The sequence below is a fragment of the Barbus barbus genome (genome assembly GCF_936440315.1).
Source record: "Barbus barbus genome assembly, chromosome: 16".
Lineage (NCBI taxonomy): Eukaryota > Metazoa > Chordata > Actinopteri > Cypriniformes > Cyprinidae > Barbus > Barbus barbus.
The window spans coordinates 28,490,674-28,504,062 of record NC_136744.1 but is presented as its reverse complement, the minus strand read 5'-3'; the positions used below and the strand labels follow the sequence as shown (position 1 = coordinate 28,504,062).

Sequence of the window (13,389 nt, the reverse complement as noted above, 5' to 3'; positions counted from 1 at the left end):
GATTTCTACTTCAAATAAATGCTGGGTTGTTTTTAAACTTTCTGTTTATCAAAGAAACATTAAGAAAAATGTATAACGGTTTCCACAAAAATATGAAGCAGAACAACTGTTTTCAACATTGATATTAATACATTTTTCTTGAGCAGCAAATTAGAATAATTTATGAAGGAATACTGGAGTAATGATGCTAAAAATTCAGCTTTGCATCACAGGAATAAATTACATTTAAAAGAAAATTAAATAAATAGAAAAAAAGTTATTTAAAATGGTAATAATATTTCACAAAATTACTGTTTTTATGGTATTGTTTATCAAATAAATGCAGCCTTGGTGAGCAGAAAAGACACCAAACTCCCACTTCGGGGTGGAACGATCCACTGAAACTGAAAAGATCTTCAGAATTTGCTGGTTAGTCATCAAAATGTAGTAATATGACCTTAAGAAGAATACAAGGAACAATAACAATCAGGAAATGAAAGAGTATTTCTCAGTCACTTATGTGTTTGCTAGAAAGAGAAATGGACAGTAATGTTGAGCACATGTGGCTGTCCAGTGCCTTTTCTCTCAGAAGATCAAAAGAGCCAGAAGCTTCCAGAAGCACATGTTCACAGGACGGCTGGGTGCTGTTTTAAATGACAATGCACTTTGCATAATCACTGAGAAACATCTCTACTCTTGGTCCAACGGCCCAGTTTGAAGCTTTTAAAAGGTTTTAAATTCAATGAGATTTGCCAGAGAAAACTGAACGGCCCAAGACATCATTTATCTTTCACTATAAGCAATAAACATTGACATTTTGAGGGAAGAAGTGATAAGCAAAGAAAGTAACCATGCCGCTCCAAACCTGAATGACTTCTTACTTCTGGGAAACACTATGTTCACACTGCTCTTTTCCATGAAAGCATACAGCCACTATATTTTATGCGATCTATATATGTGCATTATTTTCCAAGTCTTCTGACTGAAGCCCTATGATACAGTAACTACCTGGCGTTGAGGTGTTTCTTTCAGAGTTTGAGTTTGTGTGTTTTTATAAATTAGTCTTTGTTGTTGTTGTTGTTGTTTTTTGGACTGGACTGTAAAATACGAGGGTAAAAAGTAATATGTCATGCATCAGTAAAACCACATGTGTTTGCCGTTGGAAAAGTAGATTGTTATCTTGAATATGTTTATTTCTGGTCATGTTCCTTGGTTTAAGACTCAAAGTTCACAGATTAGCTCAAAGACTCTTGTGGATGTATTGTGGCCAGTGTTATTTTAGTATCATTGAGAATCTATTATAGGTTTTATTGATATTTTGAATATTTTTATTATTATTTATTTCAGTTAAAAGTTTTAGTAATTTAGTTGTGAGTTTTTGTCATTTTTATTCATTTTTAAATTAATTTTATTTTTTATTATTATTTCATTTTTATTATTAATTGTTTTTTATTAAACTCTACTTTAAGGCCAAGTACCAGAGAGAATGATGAGGAATATTGGTAATACTCGGTAAATCCTTTGTGGTTTTATTTAATTTTTTGTTAATTTATTACATATACCCCTGTTTTCACAGACAAGGCTCAAGGCTAGTCCCAGACAAAAATGCAAGTTTGAGCTGTCTCAACGGAAAATATCTTGCTCTGACATATCTTACAATATGTTCTGTCTCAAGATGTTCACGCTGCTTTAATTAAAGTGAATGGAGATGAAGGCTGCCTACCTCCAAATGTATACTGTATATATAAAAAATTATAAAAACCCACAATAAAAATAGATTTATGAAGTGTTTTCTGTGTGTGTTTGTGCTGATGTGTGTATTTCATATTAAATCAGTAGGCGAAGGCATATCGAACCATGACGCCTGGTGGTATAAAAAGGAACATATTGCAGTTAATATGTCAAATTTATAAATAATATTTTGGGCCATTTACCAAGAAGAGACAAAGAGTAAAATGTGAATGGGTGTATTAGTGAATTTAGTCAAGATTTAACTAACAGACGTGGTTTAGTTGAAATTGGTGAGGAATACTGGTAATGCTTGGTAAACCTGTAGAAATCTAAGAGAATGACCTACATTAACACTATTATATTTCACAGAACAGACAAAATGACACTTTCATGGTCAATTGTCTTATCCAATATTTTCTGTCACCTTCAGGGCATTGTGAACACTTTTTAAAAAAACAACATATGACATTAAAATTAATAACTCACAACACCTCACAATTTGACTGTAATAAAGAGTCTTTTATTGCAACCCACATTGTTTAACATGAAACATGAATAAACATGCATGTAGACAGAAAACAGACAAGACCTGAGCTCTACAGGATATCAAGTGTGCTTTCTGAATAGTGTGAGCTCTCATTTGAGGAGGCCAGCTGATTATATGAACAGAAAGGCAAAGAAAACCATTAAATTATGGAAGAAACATGGACAAGGTCAGCATCATAAAGATAAATGAAGCTGCATCCCATGACCAAAAAAATCACATTACCATAAAGTGCGCTTTATAATAGCCTATACACAAATCGGAAGGTTTTTGACAACGGATTTCGTTTTGTCTCAAGGATGCATAAAATAAATAAAAAGAAATCTTTCTGTAGTTTAACAGTCATTCTGTTTACCGCGGTTCAGCAGGGTAAAGCACACATTGTTCTGTTAAGCAGACACATCACAGAATGTCCAACCAAGACCAGGGCAGAAAAGACTAAGTGATGATTTTACTGTGATACAGCCAAAAAAAAACAAAAAAAGGACAGAAGCGAGTTAAGGCTTCAGTATGCATCTACAGAGATACTCTTTTCCTCAAAAAGAAAAACAAATGCATTTAAAAGAATATTTCACTCAAAAATGAAAAGACACCCTAATGTTGTTTCAAACTATATTTCTTCAAATGAAATTAAAAAGCTGCAAGTCTTCATGCTACTTCTTTGCATACAATTAAAGGTCAAGCTCCAAAAATATGCATCATAAAATGTGTTATATTTCAACTCGCACAAGTTTTCTGTAAGAAACGGACCAAAATTTAATTTATATACTGCTCTCAAACCTCATTCACAAAAGCATTCATATTTCATGTTGCGAGGGGTAAAGTTTTTGGCCAATAGAGGGCTCAGTTTTGCTCTGTTCCTCACACAAAGCTTTCATATTATTTCAGAAGAGATGGAATTATATTGCACAAGTTGTATGCACTGCTAAATTTTGCTTTAAATATTCTCTTTTTGTGTTGTTTCTGCCACGATTAAAAAAAAAAAAGTAATTGTGAATTTATCAAACAAGTTCATATCTCACAATTCTGACTTTTTTCCTGAGAATTACAAGGTATAAACTCAGAATTTTAAGATATAAACTCGCATTTCTGAGTAGAAAAGTGAGATGTAAACTGCAACTGAAAGGAAAAGTCAGGATTGTGAGATATTGCAACAACCTTTTTTATTTTTTTGTTCCATGGCTCCATGGTATATCGCAGAAGTACGAGAATAAATGCTGAATTATAAAATAAAAACCTTTATTTTTTTTTTTACTTGTGACCAAAACAGTCTTCCATAAATAACAGCATGCAGGTTTGAGGGTGACTAAATAACAACAATTTTAATTTTGGGGTGAATTCTTCTTTTAAGTCAGAAAAGTTAATCTGGGCTCTCTACAAAACAAAACAACTTTATAAAATAGAATATATAATAAATCATTCTGCCCATTTAAATTACTCCCTGCACAAACTCACAAACAAACTGGACACACCAACAGACATTCTACTATTCACATCATGTGCTGAAATCATAGTCTGAAATAACACTTTATATACAGCCAAAGACTAACTTATCGAAACGGAGAAGACGCTTTGGTCAACTTGAAGTTCCTTATCAATGTTTTTCCAGATGGAGTGACACACACACACACACACACACACACACACACACACACACACACACACAAAAACAAAAAGTTAGAATGGTTTCACCCATTTGAATACTCGCTCACAATTTTAACAGGTTTGTCATCACAAAAGTTTATAAACATAGACCGTCGTCTCTTTATACAGATTGATGATGACGTTAAAGTCTTCTGGACATTTGAACAGTTCAGGAAAAAAAAAGAAAAAAAAAAGAGAGGTAACACCTCAACAAAGTTCAGGTAGTACTGCGTCTACATCAGCTAGGATACATCCACCTCTTCAGCACGATTCCTTCAATTTACCCAAAAGCTGCCAATCATCCGGACCAGAGGAGGGAAACAGTCCGAGTCTGTGACTCTCTCCGGTGAGGGTCAGATGCCAGTAACAGGAGCAGCGGTTTGGTTGATCTGTGGAGGTTTGCTTCAGCTGCAGCGCTTTCTCAACCTCACTCCATTTTAGACATCTCATACTTGGTGGTCATGATCTCCTGTGTGAGAAACAGGCTTTAATTAACTCATTTATTCATGATGGCTGATGTAAATGTTCCACAAACACATAAAAGTGAATAAAACAATGGAAATAATGTTATTTTAGTGTCACGAAATACTACACTGATGATTTTATTAAAATTTTGAATGATTTTGTATATGTTCATTTTCATGTTACTGTTTTTTCTTTGGCATTTCTATATTGTTTTGTTAATTTTTTATTTCAGTTTTAGGGTTAGTTCGCCCAAAAACAAAAACTGAGAATTTTCATTTTTGGGGGGGGACTAACCCTTTAATTATTTTAGTAAATCAAATTAAACTAAATGAGAAATGTTGCATTGGCAACTAGCTGAAATAAAAATCAGTTACATTTTTATTATGTATTTTAGGTTAACAATTATTTTATTTAAAGTAATGAAAATGTGTTTTTATGGCTTTCATTTAAGTTACTATGATAACGCTTGAACTGATTTTATTTCTACCCCAGCGTATCCCATTTCACAAGAACACAGTAAAGGAAAACAAAGACTAAAACTAAAAACTTAAAGTTACAGCAAAGCAAAATTATGATAGAAATAAAGTTTGCATACCTCATCTGAGTCAAGAAGAACAGGAAGAGCTCTGAAAATAAAAGCGAATAATTGCGTGAATAATTACAAATTTAACATGGGCAGCTTTTTCTAGCTAACAGCAGAGGGAGGATGCATGTTTGCTTTTGTCAAACAGGAAACGACCTACACATCAGACAGAGAGGTAGGAATATTCTCCTCCACCCACTTCAAATCTTCATCCTGAAACAATCAAATATTTGATTATATTAGGTTACATTTTCTTATATAACATTTCCTTCATGAAGTGATATTTACGATTTTATTGAGGATTCTCTGATGAATAAAAAGTTAAAAAAGAACATAACTTCTAACTTTTTAACATTATAGGTGTTTTTATTGTAACTTTTAATCAATTTGATGTGACCTTGCAGTATAAAAATGACTTCTTTAAAAAAAAAGTGAACATGTTAAAATTGTAAGAACAATTTAAATGTTATTGAAATAATACAAAAATAAAACTATATGGGACAGTTGAATGAATGAACACTGACCGGATTGGCTGCTGCAGGTTTCATTGTTCCATTGGTTTCTGTCTTAGCTGCCCTCAACTTTATCCCGTCAGCTGAGGATGAAAGAGTGCATATTAATTAACCCACAATTTTCATATAACAGTTTCCATACAAAGCTTACAGTGAAAAATTCAAGACATACAGACACAAAAAAGTGTGACTGACCGATGTTTGCAGACACCAGGAACTCTTCAATCTCCTCATCGTCTGAGTCATCAATAAGCGGTGTGAACGCATACCTACAAAAAAAGCACATGTTTGCGGTCAGGACACTGCTGTAGACGATAGAGAGCAAGACAGCTGACTAGAATTTGGAAGAAGCACGATGATATCTTCAGCATGCTTGCCTTTGATTGTTGGCAGACGGCCTCCACAGAAACATGATGACCAGCAGTATGATGGAGAAGAGGAACCTCCAGAAAGCATCATCCACCCACAGCTCCATCCAGTCCTGCTCATAAACACATACCAACCAGTTTTAAATCATTTGGTTCTGCTCCAATCAGAGCAGAGCTGTAAACTCGGAGAGTTCAGACACTCACCGCCTGACAGTCTGCTAACCGGAACTTCTTCGTTGTCCAAACCATGAAAATAATGGAGGCTGAAACACGCCACATATCAGTCACCTTGACTGGGTTTAATTATTTCACTGTATTCAGCGATATTTCATGCTTTTACTCACCGAGAACAGCAAAGATGAGCGTGTTGGTGAAGTGTCTGTACAAAGACAACTTCACTGGGTTTCTTCTGAGCTTCAGAGTCTTAATGGTTTGTGCCAGACTGACAAATATGTGAGATATAGTCAAGGAATTCATTCATCATAAGACTAGGAATATAACAAGTTGTTATTAACCTAATAGTTCCTATGTAGCCTGCTGTCAATTAACACAGACAAAATAAAAACATGAATTTTTATAAAAATCTATTTAAAAAAAAAAATCTTAACTGACCCCAGACTTTAGAAGAGTAGCGTATTTTCAGCGCTAAAATGCACCATCTTCCACCGGATTTTGACAGTAAACACCTGCTGAAGCGTCTATGGTAATCAACAGCATCGCACACATGCATACATATAATGCTGAAAATAATCAAGATTTTTTTTTGCAGCATCATGCTTAGCGAGAACGCCTTCGGGTCTAAAAGGCAAATAAAACAAGAACTCATAAGGCATCATGCAGGAATAAAATACTGTGCAGGGGGCACACACACAGCTTCCCAAAAGGATATCCACCAACACAGACAGGAGTCAAGCAGAGCCAGGGGAATGTTGGCTAGCAGGGCCAGGTCAGAGTCTTTAGCCTGAGAGAGATGCACAGAGGTGGGAAAAATAAGGAATAGGGAACAGTAGGAACAGGTCCTTCACCCCTGCAAAAACTGAAAAACAAACGACAATGAAACTAAAAATCATACTAAAAGGAATAAGCACATTTTTAATGCTTCTCAACTACATGGTTTTAGTATGCAAGAAATAATTTACATTTGTAAATGACAGAATTAGTTAAAACAGTTCACTCAAAAATGAAAATTCCGTCAAGAATGAATAAAACTGGCAACCAAACCATTTTGGTTTCCATTGACTTCCATTATATGGACAAAATTCAATGGAAGTCAATAGCAACTGTTTGGTTACCAACATTCTTCAAAATATCTTCTATGTTCAACAAAGAACGTTGACATGAGGGCGACTAAATGATGACAGAACTTTTGGATGAATTATCCCTTTAAAACCTGCTTGGTATAATTCTGTTAATTAAATGAAGTCTTCATAATCGAACAGGCTTTATAGGCCCATTGGAAGGATATGAACCAGATAGCAGAAGAATCAAACACAGCTAGTATAACGTATGTGACGAGGGCTGGTCCATTATCTCGACCCTTACAGATCAACACCAATCACACTCATTACTGACGACAAATAAAGTCTAAATGACATCTCATAATTGACAGTTATTATACAAAAATGGCTGTTTATATTATGCAACTGCATAACAAAATAGTTTAAGAAGAAGCAGGTCAGCTTTACCCCAGTGATCCTGAGAATGCCCTCGATTGCTGCAAATGCGAAATAAAGCACACCCAGACCCACCACTCTGTGCATGACGGTGCCCAAACGCGGCCTGAGAAAACACAAAAATATCACCATCGTCATCTCACGCTCTCTAAAACCACTCAAAGGAATAGTTCACCCAAACATGATAATTCATAACAACACTTTGTTACGTTGTCCTCTCACATCAAAATATTTATTTAGTTTGCATGCAGCTTTTCACTTCACAAGACATTAATTGATGGACTGGAGTGATGTGGATTTTTAATCAGCTGTTTGGACTCTCATTCTGACGGCACCCATTCACTGCAGAAGATGGAGCAACTGATGGAATGCTAAATTTCTTCAAATTAGATGAAGAAACAAACTTGTCTACATTTTGGATGGTCTGAGTACATTATCAGCAAATTTTCATTTTTGGGGGGTGAATTATTCTTTAATGATCCTGATACCTGTCGATCAATGCTTTCATTACTCACTTGACAATGCCGTAGCCCAGACTGACGATGATGACAAGCAAACGGGCCAGAGTCCTCTTCAGAGCAGAGATGAGCTCGGCAAAGATCAGCAGACTCTGAGCTGGAGAGAAGACAAAGAGATTCAACATATGGAAATCTATTGATCTATTCCCAGTTTGTTTTTCAGCAAACGCCAGTGAGATGCCTGATGCAGACTAATTAAAATGTCTGAATGTCACTGCATTAGACAACAAAATATCGATCCAGGTGTCATTCATTTTAAAGAAAGATTCAATTTTAAGGTTTTAAAGAAAGGTTACATTTTAATTGATAAAATAATACATTTATGTAGTGTTAAAAATTAAGACAAAGGCATTGTGACATTCTGTTTTAAACTGAAAACTCAAAATATAAAAAGATATATATTATTACTGTTTTATTGGATTTTAATGAAATAAATGCTGTCTATGCATTCAAATTCCGAAAAGATTCTAGATTACAGTTTTATCTTATGCAATGACATTCAGACAGTTTTACGTGCAACTTAAGTGTCTAAATTAGTTAGGCCATTGTAGGTGGATTTAACAGTTGAAACTGAGGAATAAAGATTGTATTTTGACTAACATGCTGAGCCCACATTGTTAGTGTTCTGATATTCAGCACAGAAGACGGCCTTCTCTATCATGCCCAAGAATATGACTCCTGCAATCCAGAACTGAATCCTCAGCAGGTCTTTCCAGTAGCAGGATGCCCAGACGAACCACAGCAGGGCGTACAGGATGTACACCACACACATCACCATGTAGAACTGAAGAAAAGAGAGGGAGAAACACATACAAAATCAAGCAAAGATATTATAACAGAATTTTGTCCATCAGGAATTGATTGGACTGTTGGATTGTTGTCGGTTTAAATTTGTTATTTAACTGCTCATTTATTATTGAATATAATACATGTAATCAATTTTATTTTTAATTCAATAAAAAAAACAATACTTGTACATTTTGATTTCATTGTGATATATTTATTCATTTTTATTTTTTTATTAATTAACTTCATTTACATTTTCATTTTTCTCTGATTTAAACATTTCCACAGACCCCTAGCACTCCTTTGAGGCCAGTTGTGGTCTCCAGATCTCGTTTTGAAAACCCATCATAGAACCCATCACTAATAAGCAAATAAAGCCGATGAGCATCTAAACTACTCACGATCATGAGAGGCCATTCGGTGACAGAGAGATAGCCGTGGGTTCCCTTCATCACAACACTGACTGAAACACAATTTAGATAAGATAGCATGAGAAAAGATCATGCAGTCATACAGAAACAGCTACATATACAGACATCTCTGATAAGAGCAGATAAGGTACTTAGCCCTACAGGTTAAATTCCAGTTGGCATCCTGTTTGCTTGAATTGATCTTCACTACCAGCAGGTAGGGCCCGTCCCTCCAGGTCGTAGCAATCGCATGTTCCTTTGCCAACAAAGGAATTATGTGCATTACTCAACAAACCCTCAATCTATTGCTGTTGCCAAATACTCCATATATTATATCTCAGAATGTCTTACCATTGTTCCAGCCTCAGCAACAGAAGAACTTGTGAAACTGCCATCCTTATTTTAAAAACAAAGAAAAATATATTGCTCTTTTTGAAATGTTTGAGAACAAGCAGCTTTTGAAAAAGGAACGTTAGTCAACGGTTTTACCTGTAACTCTTCTTCCAACTGAGCCGGGCTCACGGTTTTCGGTTCTGCTTTTGATTTCTGCAGGAAAACATGTAATAGACAACACTGAAAAAGGCAAGTTAACACTGAATCTTTTAAGATGCAATTATGAAATAATTATTCAAATCAGTCAATTGTCAGGAAGTTGAGAAAGAGGCTGAAAACATCATAATTGTAAGCATGCATCATGTTAGTATTTGTTGAATTATCTTTCATTACTTATTTTAATCATTTTAAGAAATATGATTGTGTCTGGAAACACAGACAATGTGATAAAGAGATGTGCTTGTAAAATATACTTGGCATATTTAAAAAAAAAAGAATTTACTTGTATAAATAAAGGCCTGAAAATACAGCAGGAATCAGTTTGTTAATGCAAAATTCAATTTCATCTTTTTTATTTGACAGTAAAATAAATATAAATGTGTACACGTAAACATAAATAGTACATGAAAATTTTTAAATTTTGAAAAACAAATGAAAAAAGAGAAATATTGTTTAGGCAACTAACAGAAATCAAATAAGTTTAAGTATTAAAATGACCAATACAGAAATAAAAATAAAGCTAAATATACAGTGGTGGCCAAAATGATTAGAACACTAGTATTTTCACCAGCTAAAAAATGGTCTTTTTCTGTAGTGTGTCAGTAGGAAATATCAGTTTACATTTCCAATCATTCATTTTGCCATTAATTATAATAATCCAGTGAGATCTTTGAAGTATCCAGAAGAACTGTGGCAACGTCTCAAAGACGCTTCAAGAAAACTACCTGCAAAGCAACAGTGCTTTTGAAAGTTTCAGGCACTTAAAAATGCTGTAAAATGAGGATGCTGTCAAAAATAATGTCATAAATAGATTTTCTTTCTCAGTTAACTTCTGTTTAGTAAATTAAATCAACATTTGGTGTGAGCATCCTTTGCGTTTAAAGCAGCTTTTGCGCTCGGTGCACTTGAGCAGAGTTTTTCAGGAGGCTTTACAGGTAGGTTTCTTGAAGCGTCTTTGAGACGTTGCCACAGTTCGTCTGTCTCAGTTTCTTCATGTCATTCCAGACAGACTGGATGATGATCAGATCAGATCTCTGTGTGGAGCACTGGCTGCTGTCAGACAAAAATCTCACTGGATTATTACAATTAATGGCAAAATTAATGTTTGGAAATGTAAACTGATATCTTCTACTGACACGCTAAAGCAAAAGAACCACTTAAAACCATTTTTTACCTGGAGAAAATACTAGTGTTAATTTTGGCCACCACTGTATATACACACATACATATAAAACAAATAGAAATGGCAAAAGCACATTAAAAAAATTACTCAAATTAAAATGAAAACTGAAAGGCATATAATTAAAAGCATAAGAATATAATAATGCTAAAAAACACTGACCGTAGCTTATTTTTCTCAAAGTTGACAGAAAAAGGTCAAGCTGAAAATAGGGCATACATTACTGACTGAAATCAAGCAGTGTGAACGTACATTGAGCATGGGGAACATGTTCATGCCATTGCGGCAGGATAACTCCCTGTATTTGTGCTGAATATACTGTCCGGGTCCGAAAGGGTTCGGGTCCAGACTCTTTCCTCGACTCAGTGGCGTCTTTTCATACATCTCCTGAACGAGCAAATAAACAAATGATAAACAAACAAAGAGTATCACAGACATGCTTTAAGGATTTCAGAAGCAAACAGCTGCCACTCACTTCAATATTGTTGTACTCATTGTGACAGGGGTAGTATTTCAGAAACCACTGAATGGAGAACGTCACTTCCTCCGGACAACTGAAAGACGTCACTGCAGAGAGAAAAGAGATCCTTGTGTCACTATGCAAACAATACAGGACATGTGTTTATTAAAGGAGAAAGTAGTTCAACCAAAAATGAAAATTTGCTGAAAATGCACTCATCCTCAGGTCATCCAAGATGTCATGTTTGGAGAAATTGTAGCATTACATCACTTGCTCACCAATGGATCCTCTGCAGTGAATGGGTGCCGTCAATTTTTTTTTCTTTAAATCGTTGCTTCCTCTTATGGACTCATATTTAATGATGAACTGGAGTGGTGTGGATTACTTGTGGATGTTATTATCAGCTGTTTGGACTCTCATTCTGACGGCACCCATTGGTGAGCAAGTGATGTGATGCTAAATTTCTCAAAATCTGTTCTGATGAAGAAATAAACTCATCTTGGATGGCCCGAGGATGAGAAAATGTCCATAAATGTTTCATTTTAAGTGAACAATTACTTTAAGCTTTATCTTCAGTCTATGCATAAATGATAACATTAGACACCTCTTAGATGAATGTCAGTGTCCTTATACATGGCTTTTCTCAACAATAACGGTCTCGATGTCTGGAAAAGAGAATAAAACACAATGTCAAATTCTTTCTACAGTTTTCCCCGTAGAAAGTGCTCAGTAGTAAATTAAACTGGTGTGATATGGCATTGTCTTACAGTGGCAGCCACTAGATACCTCAGTGGAAAAATTAGACGGGCCTTTAAATATTTGATAAGACCTTGTCACAAACTTTACACAGATCATATGGACAATCAAAGGTGACAGCGTCAGCTCGATGCCAAAAACGGACTCCTTTATACTGAATACTGAGTAAAATCCTCAGTTTGCATATTAAACTGCAGCGACAGGCTACATTTATTGCTACTGTTTGCTGCTGTCATACAGCAAACAGTAAAATATGTTTTTTTTTCTTGACACCATGCATCAAATTAAATTTACAAAAGTGATTTTACATACATAAAAAGCATATTATATACAAGTAAAATGTCTACTTTATAATGGAAACTAATAATGTTCCATTTGTCCTTTAGCATAATAAAACAAAGAAAAAGTGATCATACTAAATTGTAAATTAATAAAAATATGGTTTAAATTATTAAAAAAATGTTGATCAAATGGATAAAACCTGACAAAACATTCTGTTAATATGAACAATTGTTGACTATTAAAGACATTTCAATGTTTTCTATAATAAAGCTATATTAACTGTTTATAGTTTCGATGCTTGAACCCCTTTCCATCTTTGACACACACACCTCTTGCATCCCAGCAGCGCAATACATGTTGTAAAAAATACTACAATGCACTATTCGACCATTTGAGCCAGACAGTATTAATTAAACATCATCTCTCATTATCCCAGAGCCTTTCATGGCAAAAAAAATCAAAGAGACTTGTGTTTTGTAGTGCTGCAGCATTCAGCCTTGAGCTAGTTTGAGAGAGTTTTATCATTTTAATGACTCTGACAGCTGTCTCATAACGTGTCGTTCATCTGTCATTAATTTCTATTGGTTGTCTTGAAAATAGCAACATAAAAACATCACATAGTCCATGAACTAATGATGCCCTGGTATCTAATGCTAGCTGTTAGCATTTGGAGTCGTCGCTCTTTTTCCTCCATTTATAATCAAAACATCATCCACACTTACATTAAGCACTGTAATAGTCCACATGCCCATCTCTGGAGCGGCGGTAGCTCCATTTAATGATGAAGTGATGAGGAGAAATGTGATAAAAAAGAGCAAACGGCTGCTGTTATGTTTCCACCGACGGCTACTGTCTGCCATGTTTACTGTCCAAAGACGCTCGCTCGCTCGCGCGGACGGACGCACGCACACCTGTGCGCGTGACACGTCATGCCTTGAAAAATCGA

At 35.1% G+C, this 13,389-nt stretch overlaps 1 protein-coding gene across 1 annotated transcript; it reads right to left on the bottom strand.

Moving 5' to 3' along the window:
- Positions 1-3,437: 3,437 nt before the first annotated feature.
- LOC306882876 (transmembrane protein 87A-like) lies at positions 3,438-13,330 on the bottom strand. Its single transcript, XM_079437860.1, has 20 exons — positions 13,166-13,330; positions 12,010-12,070; positions 11,421-11,512; positions 11,198-11,332; positions 9,703-9,759; positions 9,565-9,609; positions 9,376-9,469; positions 9,205-9,266; positions 8,618-8,801; positions 8,015-8,114; positions 7,512-7,605; positions 6,716-6,787; positions 6,171-6,279; positions 6,031-6,089; positions 5,836-5,939; positions 5,654-5,727; positions 5,471-5,541; positions 5,107-5,159; positions 4,959-4,989; positions 3,438-4,367 (listed from the first exon to the last, which is right to left on the bottom strand). Exons 1-20 carry the CDS (start codon positions 13,301-13,303, stop codon positions 4,326-4,328), a joined length of 1,677 nt encoding a protein of 558 aa, XP_079293986.1. The 5' UTR covers positions 13,304-13,330; the 3' UTR covers positions 3,438-4,325.
- Positions 13,331-13,389: the final 59 nt, after the last annotated feature.